This window comes from Topomyia yanbarensis, chromosome 3 (genome assembly GCF_030247195.1).
Source record: "Topomyia yanbarensis strain Yona2022 chromosome 3, ASM3024719v1, whole genome shotgun sequence".
Lineage (NCBI taxonomy): Eukaryota > Metazoa > Arthropoda > Insecta > Diptera > Culicidae > Topomyia > Topomyia yanbarensis.
Window position 1 is genome coordinate 18484501 of NC_080672.1, and position 19184 is coordinate 18503684.

Below are 19184 nucleotides of genomic sequence, written 5' to 3' on the forward strand. Positions count from 1 at the left end.
TGTAAAATTGCCATGTTTTATGTTTATAATTGTAATATCTCGCAAAGAATTCCACTGCCAAATTTTTACACAATCTTTTTAACACGATTTTAATACTTAAATAAAATAATAAATAAAAAATTTGGTCCAGCCTTAAAAAAATTCAATTTGTTTCAAGTAATTGCAAATTTCATAAGTTATATAACAAAAAAATTGTGATTTTTTTTGGTAAGCTTATTTGAAAACGCAACTTTTTTATTTAATATTTTTTTCCATATATCGAGTCGTTTCCGAGTTATCAGTGATTGAAAAATGTTCAATTTTATAGACTTCAAAAGTTCAAAAGCGAATAACTTGAAAAAAATATAATATTTAGCCAAACCAAAAAATACGTGTCAATTATTTTTAGCTAAAGAATGTAAGAAAACAGTTTGGAAGATGCTTGACGTTTATATTAAGCGCACATTGCTCTAATCTATTACAGAAATTCAATTTGCGTATGATTTAACTAACTTTCTTTATTCAGGCCAATATCTAGCATAAAAGGAGTTTTGTTAGATACCATTACTAGCGATAAATGTTAATTTTGGAACAGTTTTTGTACTCAGTTTTCTATGAAACTTCTAATTTTTTATTATACAATTCGTTTACTTGAGTCGGTTCAATGCATTAGCTAAATGAAGCCTTGAGTCTTTAATATATTTCCACGATGTAAACAATGAAAATGATAAAACGCTAATGGTTGTCCAACAGATCTCGTGCGATTGACCTGTTTACTGATTGAGAAATATTTTTCATAACCAACCGCGTCTTGGTGGTCGTTCATATCTATCTTGTACACTTCCGTATTATTATCGTGGTAACTGCTATGGACATGGCAGTTCGCGAATGTCTGATTTCATTTTTGTTTTGTCCCCTTACGGGCCACCAGTGTCGACTTCCTCAATGATGATGCTGACTGTTAATTTTGAGATACTAGACGCAGTTTTTGCCGTCAATATTATATGAACAGCAGCCACAAATTTGGCAATTGTTTGTTTTTCAGGTAATCGTATTGGAGACTATGGATGTGCAAAGATGTAACGTGTATGATGATATTATCGCATTGCGTTTTGTGCGTGCAGGGTCAGCTAGGACGAAATCCTAGCTGACCCTACCCGTCTAATTCCTAGATGAGTCCTTTATAATAAATTACATTTTTTCCAAATGTGACAGGAATCTTTTAATGGCCACGGTGCAAAGAAGTTAAGTTTGTTTATTGGGGCTTTAACCTCCTGGTCGTTCGCCCGCGGTTCAAGTAAGAGGTATCAGATCTTGTAGACGAACATTGATTTTCTCATCATCCATATATATGAGAATCAACCACGTATTACAAGTTGCAAAATGACTGGTTTCACCTAGGCTAATTTGTTGAGTAACATAAGTACTGAATGCCTGACAAGGTAGAACTCGTTAAAGGCGATGTTCGTAAGCATAACCTCTATTTTCACCTTCAGCAAATATTCCCCATCATGAAATTCGGTTATGCAAAAATTCCAGAAGTCAATAGCCTCCACGTTTGGCTGGAGCACCACTTCTTGCTTCTACGATTCAATCATCCGACGGATCACCCCAGCAAGAATTAAAGTAACAGTTTCTTTTGTTCTTCCGACGAGTCACACAATATGAAAGGAAGTGTGTTATCAGACTCGGCATACTGAGTAGATATCGTGACCGATGTCTTCGGTGGCTCGAAATAGCAATCTTCCTCACCATTCTCCCATTAATTTGTTGAAACCAAACAAGATACAATTTTTTTACGAGTTACCGAAAAACATGTTGCTTCTTAAATTTATTTTTGAAAAGTTTCGGGGGGGCTTTAGCCCCCTAGCCCCCCCTCTGGCTACGTGCCTGCTTCGTTGCCAACCAGCCCCCTGTCAAGGACGACGTCTCTGTACAGCCAGCATCACTGCCATGAAAGGCAAAACATTGATTTTGAACCGAATGATTAGAAGCTGTATTTAGTTACAAAATGTCGATTAAATTAAATTATTAAATCATCCCACAAGATGCAAAACGTCGTGTGGAATGCTTGAATATCGAGCATAGTGCCGAACATAATTCTTTGTTTGGGGCTTTATAGCTATACCGCCCCATATATGTCGGTCGCTGTCAAACTCCATATGATGGTATAGGGTTGCCAGGGAGCTGTTGCCAACTGCTTGCGGGGAGCCTTTCCTTCGGTGGACTTACGAGCGGTTTGTTTGGTACAGGCCATGTAGCGAAACATTCTGATCTGCTACTTCTCTGATGCTGGTAGTAGGACGACGGTCAAACGCTCGTTTGCGTGCCTTCATTCATAAAAGTTCAACAATATTTTCAAAGAATGTTGCAAATTGTCAACTTGATAATTCCAAAAATACTCCAAATAAACTATGAATGTGTTAAAGTCGACAAAATCGCATAGAAATTGCTTATTCCAGAGCAGAATTTACCGGTCTAAAGTGTATTCTACTTCACTCCGGTTATGTCTCTGACATTACCCACCCATCTTTTTAATATCGTTTTTGCCGTTATCATAAAGAGAGCTATACCATCAGTTCCAATCATCAGTCACAATCTGCACGTTTGACTGCTAGAATTTCGTTTCTACACGCGAGACATTCATATAAGGATGGATCAATAGAATTAATCAAGACTGTCCGTCTTGCCCCACCAGTACAGCTATTTTTTAAACGTTTGTACTAATTCACGCATAAATCAACTTACCTATTATTTTCCACGAAGATGTCACTTAAGAGTTACTTTATCGAAATAAAGAAAAAAATCCACGAAAAAATTGATTTTTTCATCGATAAACCTTAAAATCGGACACTGGAAAATTACATCCGCACGAAGCTGCACTACTGATTATCAATATTTGCTTAAATTGTACACGTTTAACAGTATTCAAGGCCTACTAGGTGTTTCATAATTCATGATTACCCATAATGATAGGGTACACACACAATACAATTGAAGTTTTTATGTTATATCCCTAAAATAACCATGTGTCCGTCTAACCCCACCTGTCCGTCTTATCCACAGTTCCCCTAAATAGAAATTTATTATAATCAGTCGAATTGATTATTACAGGTAGAAGCTTTTCGTGGAAGCGCCTGGAAATGGAGCGACAAGCGGAAGCAGTATTATTTGCACCAGTTCCACTACAAACAACCGGATCTCAACTATCGTAACCCCACCGTTGTTACCGAGATGAAAAACGTGCTCACCTTTTGGCTAGACCAGGGAGTTGACGGATTTCGCATAGATGCAGTCCCATGTATGTTTGAGGATGAAAACTTTCCCAATGAACCTCCGTCTGGAAATTCGGACGACCCACTACGTCCGGAATATCTGAACCACATTTACACGCAAGATTTGCCAGAAACGGTTGACATGGTGTACCAGTGGCGCGAATTGTTGGACAATTACAAGAAGCAAAAAGGGGGAGACACGCGAGTTTTGATGACGGAGGCATGGTCAAGCCTAGACATTGTTAGTACCTATTTTCAAGATCAGAACAAACGCCAGGGTTCGCAGATGCCGTTCAATTTCCAACTAATAATGCGTTTGGATCAAAACTCCAAGGCAGCCGACTTTAAAACCGTTATTGATTCGTGGATAAAAACCGTACCTTCTGGACACGTTCCGAACTGGGTTGTAAGTACGATTCATATCTGGAGAGCACATTTCTTAAGACACATATTTTCCTTGTCTTTTAGCTCGGGAATCACGACAAACGACGCGTAGCATCTCGAATGGGAGGAGAGCACATGGCCGATCTGATGGAAATGGTCGAATTATCTCTGCCAGGAGTATCGGTTACCTACCAGGGTGAAGAAATCGGCATGACTGACTACGAACTGACTTGGGCGGACACTAAGGATCCAGCCGCTTGCCAGACTTCTTCAACTGATTATCAAAAGTACACCAGGGATCCGGCTCGTACTCCCTTCCATTGGAACACCACGTCGATGGCAGGTTTCACGATGGGAACCTCCACATGGTTACCAATAAATCCAATATATACAACAGTCAATGTAGAAACTGAACTGAATACTGACAAGAGTCACATTAAGGTGTTCAAGCGGCTAATGGAACTACGCGATAAGGACGAATTCCATACAGTATCATATGGAACGGACACGCTAGGGGAGAGCGTATTCGCCATTTTACGTTCGGGACCGGTTTTACACAAGTCTAGAGTTTATGTGACTCTGGTTAATATCGCCAATAAGGACGCTACAGTGAACGTACAAAATGTGTTCAAGAAGTTTGAGATTGAGCCAGTGGATAAGCTATACGTCGAGGTAGCTAGTGTTTCATCTGGACGATCCGAGGGGTATGGATTCAGTATTGAAAATAATTCTAAAAAAATTAATATCTTTTTCTGCAGGGATTCCATCAAAACGGACAGTTTGCTACTACTACCGTACGAGGGGTTGGTCCTAAGGAGCACTGCAGTAACTTTAATTCTTAGCAAACTACTAGTCTTGATTGCAATCATAAAAGCCTTCTTATTTCAGTAAACGTGATATGTAGATAAATTATACAGAAGACAAATAAAACGCAATAGTGTAGTTTTTTTAAATATTGTCCCATAGCGATTTGCTTTAAAGGCAGCAAGATTTGTCCCTCCATCAAGTCAAGTACCGTAAAACGGGGTATCGTTGATCACCGGGGTAAGTTTGATCAAATGAGATTTTTTTTCAGTAACGTACGATAAGATGATTCCCTCTAACAAAATCATCGAAACAAAAGACAAACCATATTCTAAACATTATTTGGTAATTTAATGTACCTTTCATGAACACAATTTTCAATTGAAAATGATACAACTTTCACGCATCGTTTCAATCTGTTCAATTAATTTCATCTGAATTGATCACTTTTTCAGAAACCGTAAATATTTTTGTCCAAAAATTTATTTTAAAAATCCGAGATTTTTATTGTTAACTATTTAATATCGACATTTTTCCTAAAAAAGTTCGATAAAAGTCATCTGTATCTTTCTAGGCAATTTTGTTCTCTCTCTCTCTCTCTCTCTCTCTCTCTCTCGAGACGTCACAATATCAAGCCATGAAATCGCCTGCAGATATGCAATTTAAACAACGTTTGGAGCGTTATTTCTTATTTCGATACACAATTTTTTTCTGATCAAAGTCACCCCGAAAACAACGAATGAAAATTTACAACTAATTTATTTTATTTTTATAACAAAACGGAATAAATTACTAAACAATTTGGATGTTTTTAATCTATGGGTACCAGTACTTGCTTTAAAAATGCAAACAGTTACATCTACCTAAATTGAAGATAGTTATTCGAAAAAGTGTGGAAAATGTCAATCAATGTTCCCCCGTTTTACGGTAAAATAATAGTAATAAGCTTGATCATTGGGTGGACTCGGTTTTTTATTAAAAAGGGTTTTTTAAAATGTATCATGCGATACTAGTGACCAGGAATCAGAATAAATTGGCTAAATAGCAGGTTCTCTCGATGGTGGAGCGCCTAATAAGCCAGCTAACAATTGGAAGAGAGCAGGTTCAAATCCTATTTGGGGGCATATCTTTATGCAGTGCTAGAGCAAAATTATTATTTAGTCACCAATACTGCTTCAACAAGTCAAATTCGACATAACTTAGCTTAGGTAGACTGCTTATAGTTGCACTTCGTGATTGACCGAATGAGTGAAATGCTTGGGAAGAGCAAATCATTCTAACTGTGCCTGTTTCACGAACTCAGCATTTCTATTCTACCGGGGAAGGAAAGTAATGCTAGTTCGACACTAGCTGTTGGTAGAGACCGAGACTACCTGTGCATCTCCGCGCGCATTATAGGAATGGAATTGTGTCAATAGGCAAGGGAAAGGTCAGGCGGTATGTCTTGGTAGGCAACATGATCTTAGCAGTATGTACGAAAATCGTCCGCGATTAATTTTTGAGAATTTTTATCGAGCAACTTGAGCTCTGCACAGCCGACTATCGGGAGTATTGCTTCTTATTTATACTTCGATGAACGTTTCCAATTTTTTCAGCTTGTTTTTTTAGTTTTCGTTTATTTTGAGGTTGAGCTTGTGCGACCGCCTATGGTTGCAGCTCCGTTATTGACTTGGACTCGTCACGACAAGTAGCGAAAATATTTTTTTTCAATAAGAACGTGTAAAAGGATAAGAATAAAATAGTCTCGGAAAGATTAACCGAGGGTAGAAAACAAACAGCACCTACAAAAGAAAACTATCGATTTTCTTATTTTATTGAACAAAGTATGAAATAATTTTGAGCGGCCCAAAAACCACAAAGTGTACCGAAGGATTCACTTTGTAAGACGGATACGCTAGTATTAGTAGTAGTAGTAGTCACATGCGCATTGTTTGTTCCCCTTTCCATACATAGCATACGATCACAGACCCCAGTTGATCTTGCGGCTTCCGCTCGAAATGAGCCTAAGTCATGCTCCAACTCGCCAACCTGACAGCGGTAGGAGACAGACCCACCTCCGGGTTGAAGTAAAAACGGCATAAAGTGGCCTGTATCGTGGTTGGCATAGCGGGGAGGTAAGGAATAGGAGTTCTGTATCAGAGGTGAATGGCGAAATAGTTTATCCTCGTGTTCCACAATAATACAGCCTACCACAAGTAAAATTAGACATAAAGTAAAAAAGAGAATGAAAAACTCAAAGGTCATGTCTACCGTGTATACTAGACTGGTTCAATTTTTGACTTTTAGCTCCACCAGGCTTTTCTGATTCCTTTCATGGTCCTTAGTAATTGTGCAAATTTTGGTACCGATTGGTTGTGTCTACGGACGCTCCAAAAATTTCAAAGTTTATATGGAAGTTTGTATGGAAAATCAGTTAACATTGAAAAAAAAATCTTAAAAAATCACCTTATCAATCAATTAATCAGAACACTATATATTTCTAAAGATAATCTTCTACTGAACACATTCGTGGAACATTAAAAGTTTATGAAAATTCGCTGAGAAAAGTTATTAACTAAAGAAGCAACATGACTTCAAAACAAGTGGATTTTATTATTAATCATAGCAACCCTGTTTGAATAGCTGTACCTGCCATACGCGAGCGGTGGGTGGCAAGTCTAGTTTACACTGGTATAACGATGTAGCTATTCAAACAGGGTTGCTATGGTTACTAATAAAATCCACTTGTTTTGAAGTCATACTGCTTCTTTTGTTAATAACTTTTCTCAACGAATTTTCATAAACTTGCAATGTTCCCCGAATGTGTTCAGTAGAAGATTATCTTTAGAAATATATAGTGTTCTGATTAATTGAATGATAAGGTGTTTTTTTTTAAGAATTTATTTTCAATGTTAACCGATTTTCCATGCAAACTTCCATATAAACTTGGAAATTTTTGGAGGGTCCGTAGACACAACCAATCGGTACCAAAATTTGCACAATTACTAAGGACCATGAAAGGAATCAGAAAAGCCTGGTGGAGCTAAAAGTCAAAAATAGAAACAGTCTTGTGTGTAAACTTAAATGTTTGCCAGAAGTTGGCGCTAGACTTGTATCAATTATCTAATAAATATTACATTTAGAATTGGAAAAAAGTCCTTTATTTTTTTTAGATCATGTTTTGAAAATTTTATATTTCATCGAACCTTGTTTTACCTCAAAAATTGAGAATCCAAACACTGGGTACATAATTTTGATTTCTATGGCAAATATTATTTGAATAGTCTAAACTGAAGGGCAATATGTGTTTTATTCGTTAAACATTTTTTGATTTTGAACACTAGAACTACACTCCAAACAAAACCCAGTTAAGCCCCTGATCTAGGCAGACTAGAAGATAAAAACAAACCGCTCGTTCACAGCAAAGCAAATGAATAAATTTACTCGCGTTCGTTTCGTTACTTGTACATGCCGGTAACAGGATAGCCTTGTTGCCCTCACGGTGAGCAAGATGAATGAATCACGCCCACTAAGCCAAAATACTGTCGTGATCGACTTCAGGCAAACTCGAAGAAGACCTACAGTGCGCAAAGTCGAACAGGTTTTAAAGGAGAAAGTGGATCTTGACCTTACGACCCACTTGCACCTACATCATACAATAAATGTGGCACTGATAACTTTCAAGATTCTAGAAGATGCAGAATTATTTAGTGTGACGAATAACATGCAACACGACGTCGAATACGACAACATTAAAAACTTGATTTCCGTTTATATCGATAAGGATATTACTGAAATACGCTTTCATGATTTGGCACCGCGCACCAGCTTCGAGTACATTAAAATTCACGAAAAGCACGAAAAACCAGTAAGAACCAAAACTGCTCTAGTGACAATGATATGGACAAGAGGGCTTACAGAAACAATCAACAAGTGAATAATTGCAATAACGATTCGCCCCTAAGAAAGATCACGTGCAACAGCAAGCAGTGTACTCAGGAAAGACAACCGAAATAATTGCGTTTTTTTCATTGTTGGATTTGTATCGATTTGAAATGTATACAAGGGACAAAAAACCGAAATGAATACAATAAATTGAATAAAAGATACAATAAAATTAATAAAATCAATAGAATCAAATAAATGAATAAAATGAAACAAATAAAAAATGAACAGAATTGATAAATTGAATAAAAACAGAACGGAATAAAAGAATGAAATGATTAAAATTGAAAAAGAAACACTTTAAAAAAGTAATAAAATTTACAGAATAAATTAATTTGCGTCAAATCAATAATTTTGATGAAATGATTAAAATAAATGAATGAAAAAAATTGTGTGAATATCAAAAGGAAAAAACTGAATAAAATGCATGAACTGAAAAAAATGAATGAAATGCATAAAATGAAAAAAGTGAATAAAATAAGTTAAATGGATGAAATGAATAAACTGATCCGCATGCATTCAAAGAATGAAACGAATAAAATAGATTATATGAATAAAATGATCATATATTTAAAAAATTTCCGATGCCGGTGTTCGCGATGAGTTATGTTCTCCTATGCCCAACTCCTACCAGCAGAAGACAAAAGATTCTTCACATTTCCTTTCGATCATATGCATATGAGCCTCCTAGTCCTAGTTTTCCGCTCTAAGTTTATAGGACTGATTCGTTCTAGAGTACCTATCCGTCTTTCAATTTCATTGCTTTCGTTTCTCTTAGTCTTAAAAAGTAGCCAACAATATCGATTGAGTAGAACCTTGCGGCCATTAAAATATAGTAACATTGCTTAGATTTAGAATAATAATTTACAATTATCCGGCGCGTCTGGCCACTTTAACCTAACGGTGTGGGACAGCTTGTTAAACTAGTTCCTGAATGCTATTACCTATTACTGCACCTATTAACACTATTTTCGAGTCCATAAGAAACACAACCGCTGGACAATCTATAGGTAGTGAGAACAGATAAAGGTACACTGATGAATAAGCCCGGGTGCGAGACAGACGGTTCATCCTTTGTCGCCAAAAATAGATTCAATCACGATGAACCGTGGTGGTAGAGTAAACAACAATATAGCACAGTAGCAGACAATCGGTAGCTCGAACGACACAAAGTGTAATATGATAATCCTGTATCAGAGATGCCAGATTTGCAGACAAGTCTGCAAATTCGCAGACTTTTAATTTAAGCTGCAGATTTTTTCGATGACGCAGATATTTGCAGATTTTCTAGTTTGGTTGCAGATATTTGCAGATTTTCTAGTTTTGTTGCAGATATTTGCAGATTTTTGAACATGAAGGCTTTTGGTTACACTAGCTTTCCTGACATTTTTTGTTCTTCCCAGACTTTAAAAATTATTATTGCAGACATTTGAAAAAAGTACCTGGCATCTCTGCCTGTAATCGCTCGATTCTCCGACCTTTAGCGTCGTCCGCGCTCACAAGCCGACACGATGATCAGTTGATCGGGGACAGTCGTAGAGTGCGATCATGATGGCAGCGAATAACCGTATCCTCACGTTTTTATTTTTTGTGCTGTTTATTGGATTGGTGCACTCTAGAAGACCATTGCAAGGCATCAGGGAAGCGCTGGCAATCCTGAAAAAACATCCACCTCCGGACTACAGCTGGTGGAAAACCGCGTCATTCTATCAAATCTATCCACGATCCTTCAAGGACAGCAATGACGACGGGATCGGTGATCTTCGAGGAATTATACAACAGTTACCGTATCTACAGAAGCTAGGCATCCGTGGCTTTTGGATGTCGCCAATTTTCAAATCTCCTATGGCTGACTTCGGATATGACATCTCCGATTACTACGACATTCAACCGGAATACGGTACGCTAGCGGATTTCGATTCTTTGGTTGCCGAGTCCAAAAAACTAGGACTGAAAGTGATTTTAGATTTTGTGCCCAATCACTCAAGCGATGAACATGAATGGTTCAAAAAATCAGAAAATCGTGACAATGGATTCGAGGATTTCTATGTGTGGCATCCGGGAAAACTGAACCCGGCTGATCCGGCGAAGCCGCTACCACCGACCAATTGGGTCAGTCTGTTCCGAGGTAGTGCCTGGCAGTGGAGTGACAAAAGAAAGGAGTTCTATCTGCATCAGTTTTCAGTGAAGCAGCCGGATTTGAACTATCGAAACCCAAAAGTAGTGGAACAAATGAAAGACGTGATGCGGTTCTGGTTAAAGCGCGGTGTTGACGGCTATCGAATCGACGCTGTTCCGACGCTGTTTGAGATCGATAAAGATGCCGAGGGAAACTATCTTGACGAACCGCTAAGCGGCAATACGAATGATCCAGATGACCCAGGCTACACAGTTCATGTTTACACACAGGATCGTAACGAAACACTTGATATGGTTTATCAGTGGCGTGCAGTTCTAGATGACTTTCAAAAGGTGAATGGTGGGGATGCCAGAATCATGATGACTGAGTCATACTCCGGCATCGACATTGTGATGAAATATTACGGCAATTCTACGGTGCCTGGATCGCACATTCCGTTCAACTTCAGATTTATTACTAATTTGTGGAAGGATTCATCGGCGTACGATATCGAGAACACTATCAGGTACTGGATGAGCAAAATGCCGAATGATGGAGCAGTAGCCAACTGGGTGGTAGGTATAGGTTAACAAAAAAGCGTGGTATGCAATTTTTGTTCGAACGTTGTAATATTTCAGATGGGCAATCATGATCAACATCGTGTAGCAAGCCGATTCGGGGAAAACAAAATCGATAGTATGAACATGATTCTTTTGTCACTACCAGGAATCAGTATTTCGTACAATGTAAGTATTGAATAGATGTGTCAGTGCCAGAGCCAACCCTCCTCCTTAGCGCAATACGGAGAAACATTGATCGCTTTTTCAATAGTTTGGAATTGAGTAGAGGCACGCACTGATACTCTTAGATAGAAGACGTTGAAATTTTTGGGTAAATTGTTTCAGTTCATTACAAAAATAAAATAATTCTTCTGTAAATTTTCATTCCATGTTTTCAGAGTAATTTTGATCAGCAAAAACATTGTTTCGAAAAACGAAATAACATTAAAAACGTTGCGTAAATACCTTCAGGCGATTTCATGACCGTTACGTCCTGACAGAAAACAAAGTTGCCTAGAATTATATAGACTGCTTTTATCGAACTTTTTAAGAATTATAGTCCATTCGTTGGAGACGCCAGGGCTTCTCAGCAGGGTCTTCGGAAATATTATACGCTATGAACATCTCCAACGAGACCCATGTTACTTTCAAAATCCTAATGCTAATTCTTTTAGGGCGAAGAAATCGGGATGACGGACGTCTGGATTTCATACAACGACACAGTCGATCCGGCCGCTTGCAATGCTGGTCCAGACAGATACCAGTACACCACCAGAGACCCGGAGAGGACCCCATTCCAGTGGGACACCAGCAAAGATGCAGGGTTTTCAAAAGCCAATAAAACCTGGCTACCAGTGTCCCCTGTATATAAAGAGGTAAACGTCGAGCTGCAGCAGGCGGCGAAAAATAGTCACCTGAAGGTGTACAAGCGGTTGATGGATATGAGAACGAGCCTAACCTGGCAAAAAGGGCAACTGGAAACCGTAGTCAGCGGTGATGTATTAGTGATTCTTCGCGAGCTCGCCGGTTTCGAAACATTGGTAACGTTGGTGAATAATGGAAAAGCACGGCGAATGTTGGACATTTCTAAAATGGCTACCATTCCGTTGGCTTCAGTCGGTTTGTATCGAGTGGTTTCCGTCAACTCGGTACACCAGGAGGGGTAGGAAATTGTGTTGGACATATAGAAAAAACTTTAAATTTTTATTTTATTTTTCAGAGAGCCTGTTACCATTAAAGAAGTCGTTTTGGATCCATACGAATCAGTCGTAATTGGCGTCAAAAGTAATAACTTCTATTACGAAGTTTTGAATTATATAAACTAAATATTATCATGCGTAAAACAAAATCAAAACGAAAAAAATCGACTGAAAAAAATTCATGTTCACTTCTAAAGTACAAATATTATTGAAGTGTAAAGATCTTAAAATATAACATGAGGATTTTCGCCTGCATTAAAATTATGTTTATTTTTACTCGCTACTGCCCGTACTTTACCATTTTACTGGCAAATGATTGTTCTTTTCAACCAAATGCCAAACGCAGTGTCAAAAAGGGCAGCAACACGACCATGATTGGGTCGAGAAATGGTACGGAGAAGATTTACAGAAGTTTATACGACCTACTTGGCTGTGCCAGTTTGAGTTTGAAAAGCACCAATACCATCCCTCTGCTAAGCCATAATTTTTTATAGTCAACATCTGCTTTAAAAAATCAACCCAAAAAAGAAGAAAAGCAATACGCAAATAAAAAGAGTATTTGTTAGAGTAGGAATTGACTCAGGGGTGAAAGTCGATTGAGTTTTCAAAAATTCATTATTTTCTGGGCAGTCTACCCGAGCAAATACTCATTGGTTTAAACACCACATAGCCCCTTGAAAAGACCTTAAACATCGTCCGTGCCAAAATTCACAACCGTCAAGAAACCATAAAATGGTCTTAGTAACCCATAAATATACCAACATAGGGTATTTTATATGGGATCTACCGGACCATGGTTTTTTCATGGGTTGAACCCATTTCAAACACCCATGTCAAACCTCATGAGCATGGGGGTATTATGGGCTTTTCGTTTGCTCGGGTAGTAATTGTTTTATTCGTTGGGCTGCTTGAATTCCTTCCAAATAATTCTGCTCTAAATAACTTTAAAGGCTAGATCAGTCAGAAATGGGCGCTTAATTTTGATGTCGGGCCCCAAGGCTGATATTACTGACGGGCCCTTCTAAACCTACAACTAGTTGAATCTTGATTAGAGGAATTGTATACTTTCAACTGTTGATATCCGCCCTTACCTTTGCTTTGTCTCCTATTATTAGGTTTAGAGCAATGGTAGGGCCGACTTATGTCACTTTCAACCACAAACATTCGTAAAACCTCAAACATGTAGCGATCGCGATGGTCCAAAACTCCAAATTCTTTCAAAATCTCGCGAGGCATCCATTTTGAAAGCATTTGTCTGTTGATGCTCTCAGATGCAATTAACTAAAAGGCCAATCGAAACCACCAACTCACGAAGAAACTCTTAAAATGTTATGGTGCGTTGTGTACTAGATCTTTTAATATAGTAGAAGGATAACGGTTCCTTCAGTTCTGCCAATCTTAAAGAACCAATCTTATGATCTGGTTTATCTATCTGGACTGGATATCGACCCAGTAAACTCATGGACCGGGGACCAAAGACATTACTTCCCTTCCGAAGGAAGGCGTGACCTCAGATTTTTCTAACCTCTGAAAAATCTCAACGACCTCAACTGGGATTGAACCCAGACCGACGGGGGTGGGTGGCGGTCACGCTTACCACCCAACCATCGGCGCCGTCATTTGTTGTGTGAATGCTTTTGTTGTTGTTTCGGAATGTCTTTCAGTGTTTACCTATGTACGCCTTGACCGCCTAGGAAAATAGTCCGAAGATGCGTGAAGTGGAGTTCAGAGCATGCCATGCCTGGTAGTTTTAAACGTTTTATTCTGAATATATGTTGTAAGATAATAATATCTCAGATCATAAAAACACATAACACACATGCTCAGCAGTTAGTATGCACCTTTATATCCGAAACTTTGAGAGCGACAGTGCCCATAATTCCATTGCAACATAGAATCCGAAACGGTGTTGAGCGGATATCGTACTCGGTACTATCAATGTAATGTTGCCGTGGACCATCTCATTGATATTCAGTCAAATTTTCAATATTGAAACCATCGGCCCTAGCATATAGGGTGGAGCAAAAAGTGGATTTCTGCTCCTAGAAACTTTTTGGATACCGTTTTGGAACCAAGAACAACTGTACAAATGTTTAGCTCGATCGGTGAAATCTAAGATTTGCGCCCAAGGTTTAAAGTATACATCGGATTTCGTAGGGGAAATTCACTTTCACAAAATAATTCTTCCAGCAAACACCCATCACCTACTAAAAATAAATCGATATGCGTTTTTCATAAAAATTTAAAAAAAACACTTGAAGACCGCGAAACGATCTGACGCTTGTGCAGGCCCGCGTGCAATGGGAGGGTTTTAGGGGTTCAAATCCCTCCCATGAGGAGTTTAAAAGTTTTTTTTAACTTTCTGTTCAGGAAAAAAAATATAGTGCGAGCCGTTTTGACACATAACATTTTTATTTGAGTTCGGTCACTATACCGAAGAAACAAGTCGTTTAAGAAACCAAGGAAGAACCCTTGAGAGGGTGGCTGGAAAGGGATGTAAGTAAAGTTGGTCGGTGTCTCCGGATCGAGCTCACGAGTCGACAAGTATCGATATTAGCAACAGTTGTGAGTAAGCCATTTACCCTGCATAGGGGGGTCAGTGGGCTAGCCCAGTCACCAAATTTTCTGGAAGAGACCGCTCTGCTAGATTTCTGTCAGTCTTGGTTTGGCAGCCCTGTCAGATTTCTGCGCGTATCCTGTCTGGTTAGTTGAGCTAGGGCGAACTCGGTTTCACTCGCGTTTTCTGGCAAATTTTGACAGGAACAGAGCAAAACCCTGGCATAACTCGGACATAAACTGTGCAATGATCCTGGCAATTCTTACCTGGTAGAATTTAGCACGAATCGAGCAAAACGTCTGACAAAGATGTGGCAGGAAGCGTACAGAGATCTTGACCGTACATTCCTGGCTGGATTCTGGATAAAAGTGAGCAGCACCGGTTGGTTTAACCGCTTCTGTCAGAAACGGTTGTTGCATTTGAGCGAATTCTTTGCCAGAATTCTCGCACAAATCGCGCCAAATGCTCGCAGAAACTCTGCCAGAATCAATATCGCTTTGCTCAACTTTTGCTAACTTTCTGCTTGCCACGGTGACTGGGAGTAAGAAGGAAAAACATGCAGTCAAAGAAAATCAAAATATCGTCTGAAGAAATTATACCGCCGGAGTGGGTGGCAGCTAAATTGCTCACGAAAATGGGCATCGGTATCGGGAGAAATACCGCCGCCGAGAAACTCTCAGTATCATCTCGTAGAGAAATAGGAACGAGTAGCGCCAAGAAGGATAAGAAATCACAATTAATTTCATGAAGTGGTAGTAAAAAGATTCAAATCGAAGAAACAAGAGGTTCGGCTATCTATGGAAGCGGCCATCTAAGGACGCTGTCCTTCAATGTCAGCTTCTTTCGCCGAACAGCCTAGATAAGCCGTGTAGCATCGTTAGCAGTTAGTTAGTTTAAAATATTCTCAATGGCGAACGGAGCCCTGGAAGACCTGGGCGAACTCCCCAGTATGCTGCATTACGAAGCGGAACGTTCAATCTACGCACCGAAGATCCGCTTAATTTCGCCGAATTTTTGTTGGCTGGGGGTTTACTGAGACTCTTGGCTGATGGTAGCTCGGTGAAGTTTTGCTGGGTTTCGACTATCAAATTTCGATGTGTACAGACGAACCTGCCCAGAGGCCGTGTGGTATTTGGCCAAGAATTGAGCCAGAGTTTTCCTGCTCTCATGTCGTAGGAGGCGAATGTAAACTAGTATCCTTTTAAAACCTAAGTTTTCGAGCTAAAAATTACAAGGGGCAGCCCTATGGGGTTGCCCGAACTGTAGAAATAGGACTACACAGTTTAATGTAATATATATTGTTTCTTAGTGCATAGTATAGTATATCTTACATTAATATTATCTTAAATATGTTTCTTTCGTGCAGTTCAAGTATAACCAATCAACATCGAATGTTCTTGCTTATCAGGTCATATTATTTATAGTAGACGATCGAACCCGATTTAAATTATTTGAGATCTCGAGAAAGAAGACACTTGTAACGGCGACCAAAAATTAAACTAATATCTGAAGCTGTCTTAAAACTATATGGGAATCTAAATCTGGAAAAATTGTGCTGTTATTGCCATTGTGTGCGGTAAAAACCCGGAGCGACGCTGAACAATCTTGTTTTAGCTCAATCTACTTTCTACTTCTGCCGCAGTCAGACGTACAATCGAGCCAAGTGAACAACAGGCCTCTCGATCTAGTGTGCATTGTCTCGAGAACAAAGGAAATATCGGATTATTCTTGTCATCATGAGTAAAGTTGACGAAAAAGCTCTACTCCGACCCAACGCAGCGGTCGTTGACTTTAAATTTTGTTTAAAATGACCGAGTTTTAGTGAAGTGGAATACCTTCTGAAGGTAAAAATGCAACTTAGGCTTGCGGAAGTCTTGTACCTTCAGTATCATCATCTTCGCAATGTAGTGTTAATATCATTCAACACGTTAGCACAAGCCGAGCGTTTCGTTTTGAAGAACAACTTAAAACACGTGGTTGAAAGTGACACCGTTGGAATTAAGATTCCCGTATACATTGAGAATGATTACACTAGTTTACAGTGATTTGTATCCTCACAATATTTTTATCATTTCCATAGTAAAATGGCCCGCTGAAAACGAAAATGCGATTGAAAAAATTATGTATGGAACAGATTTTGAGATATTGCGAAAAAATCGGTTTTTGTATTTTAATAAATTGTCCCTTCACTTCATCACAAATATCTCCAGTTGTACTCTACCGATTTTAATGATTTTAATATCATTTGATCGACAATTGCAAGACCTATTAATTATTCCTAGAACATTTTCGATCGCTATTACAATTAGATCTCTATTCAGTAATTAATTAAAAAATAATTGCTATTTCTTGCAAAATTTTGGAATTTTTTTTATTTGACGGTAAATTACTCAAAGAAGAACGATTTATTAAATATTTTTTATTCGTGGGTATTGAAATATGATCAATTACGAAAATAATGAGCGCTTGTTCAATGGAATCTAAATAAAAATATAGAAGTTATGAAATTTTTTGTAAAACATAGAAAAAGTCTGTTTTTCAGAGTTTTGCCTTTCTCATAGAGAAAGGTTATGCAATCGGTCGGTATTTCGACTTTTCAACCGAGACCCGCAGGGCCGAATATCTTATACCATTCAACTAAGTTCGTCGAGATCGTAAAATGACTGTATGTGTGTGTATGTGTGTGTATGTATGTATGTACATTGTACATGTGCATGTGTCAAACAATCTCACCGGCTTTTCTCAGAGATGGTTGGACCGATTTGTACAAATTTAGTCTCAAATGAAAGGTACTACCTTTCCATCGGTCGCTATTGATTTTTTCATTGATCCGATTTCCGGTTCCGGAGTTACAGATTGAAGAGTACGATAACACTGCAAATTCATATATACACTGGTACCACCATGATGTCCAAATGATACATATACAATACAATACATATTAAAATGTGTGCAACATTGCTAGGATTTGCGTACCTAGATCATTGATGACCCACCGAAGTCGCTTTGACAACATTGGCCATCTATTATGGTTCTTAATGCCCCGGGGAACTTACCAAGTCCCTACGTTAATGCCATACCTATTTCTCAGCAAATTCTTTACCGATTTTTATAAACTTGGTCTCAAATGAAAGGTACAACGTTCCCATTGGCTGCTGTTGAATTTCTAAGTGATCCATCTTCCGGTTCCAGAATTACACGGTGATAAGCACGAACACGCAGCAAATCCCGATTTCAACGTATACGGCGATGAATATAAAAAGGTGAATTTTTTTTTCTAAAATGTGACCACAACTGCTTGGATTTGTAGCTCTAGGTTACTAACAATCATTCAAAGTCGCGTTGGCCACATTGGCCATTCAGAATAACAGGTACATCCATTTCTCAGTGATGACTGAACCGATATGACCAAACTTAGGTGTTACGTCACTTAAAACTGTTATTAAATTTTATTTCTATTCGACTTCCGGTTACGACTCCGATGGGTCAACGATCTGGACTCGCAAATACAAGTAATGTTGCACACATTTTAATATGTATTGCATCACTTGGGCATCATAGTGGTACCAGTTTATATATGAATTAGCAGTGTGATCGTACTCTTTAATCTGTAACTCCGGAACCGGAAATCGGATCAATAAAAAAATCAATAGCGACCGATGGAAAGGTAGTACCTTTCATTTGAGACTAAGTTTGTACAAATCAGTCCAACCTCTGAAAAATCTCTGAAAAAAATCGGTGAGATTGTTTGACACATGCACATATACATACATACATACACACACATACAGTCATTTTACGATCTCGACGAACTGAGTCGAATGGTATAAGATATTCGGCCCTGCGGGCCTCGGTTGAAAGGTCTAAATTCCGACCGATTGCATAACCTTTCTATATGAGAAAGGCAAAACTCTGAAAAACAGACTTTTTCTATGTTTTACAAAAATACTCATAACTTCTATATTTTTATTTAGATTCCATTGAACAATCGCTCATTATTTTCGTAATTGATCATATTTCAATACCCACGAATAAAAAATATTTAATAAATCGGTCTTCTTTGAGTAATTTGCAGTCAAATAAAAAAAAATTCCAAAATTTGCAAGAAATAGCAATTATTTTTTAATTAATTACTGAATAGAGATCTAATTGTAATAGCGATCGAAAATGTTCTAGGAATAATTAATAGGTCTTGCAATTGTCGATCAAATGATATTAAAATCATTAAAATCGGTAGAGTACAACTGGAGATATTTGTGATGAAGTGAAGGGACAATTTATTAAAATACAAAAACCGATTTTTTCGCAATATCTCAAAATCTGTTCCATACATAATTTTTTCAATCGCATTTTCGTTGTCAGCGGGCCATTTTACTATGGAAA

General features: G+C 38.4%; 2 protein-coding genes across 2 annotated transcripts in view; both read left to right on the forward strand.

The window, feature by feature from the left end:
* LOC131690338 (maltase 2-like) overlaps positions 1–4591 on the forward strand; it is a 34970-nt gene extending 30379 nt beyond the window's left edge. The window contains exons 2-4 of the mRNA XM_058976041.1: positions 3094–3660; positions 3723–4342; positions 4397–4591. Of these exons, the coding sequence (XP_058832024.1) occupies positions 3094–3660; positions 3723–4342; positions 4397–4529 (1320 nt within the window). The 3' untranslated portion in view covers positions 4530–4591. The remainder of the gene's footprint in view (positions 1–3093; positions 3661–3722; positions 4343–4396) is intronic.
* Positions 4592–9877: 5286 nt separating this feature from the next.
* Positions 9878–12505, forward strand: LOC131690337 (maltase A1-like). The gene is made up of 4 exons (XM_058976039.1): positions 9878–11060; positions 11124–11231; positions 11720–12207; positions 12265–12505. Exons 1-4 carry the CDS (start codon positions 9915–9917, stop codon positions 12368–12370), a joined length of 1848 nt encoding a protein of 615 aa, XP_058832022.1. The 5' UTR covers positions 9878–9914; the 3' UTR covers positions 12371–12505.
* The last annotated feature ends 6679 nt before the right edge of the window (positions 12506–19184 follow it).

Bases quoted from the DNA above. Each gene is read 5' to 3' on its own strand.
- LOC131690337 (XM_058976039.1), top strand. From the start codon at position 9,915: ATGATGGCAGCGAATAACCGTATCCTCACGTTTTTATTTTTTGTGCTG. The intron at 11,232-11,719 runs GTAAGTATTGAA...TAATTCTTTTAG, and splicing joins GAATCAGTATTTCGTACAAT to GGCGAAGAAATCGGGATGAC. The intron at 12,208-12,264 runs GTAGGAAATTGT...TTTATTTTTCAG, and splicing joins AACTCGGTACACCAGGAGGG to AGAGCCTGTTACCATTAAAG.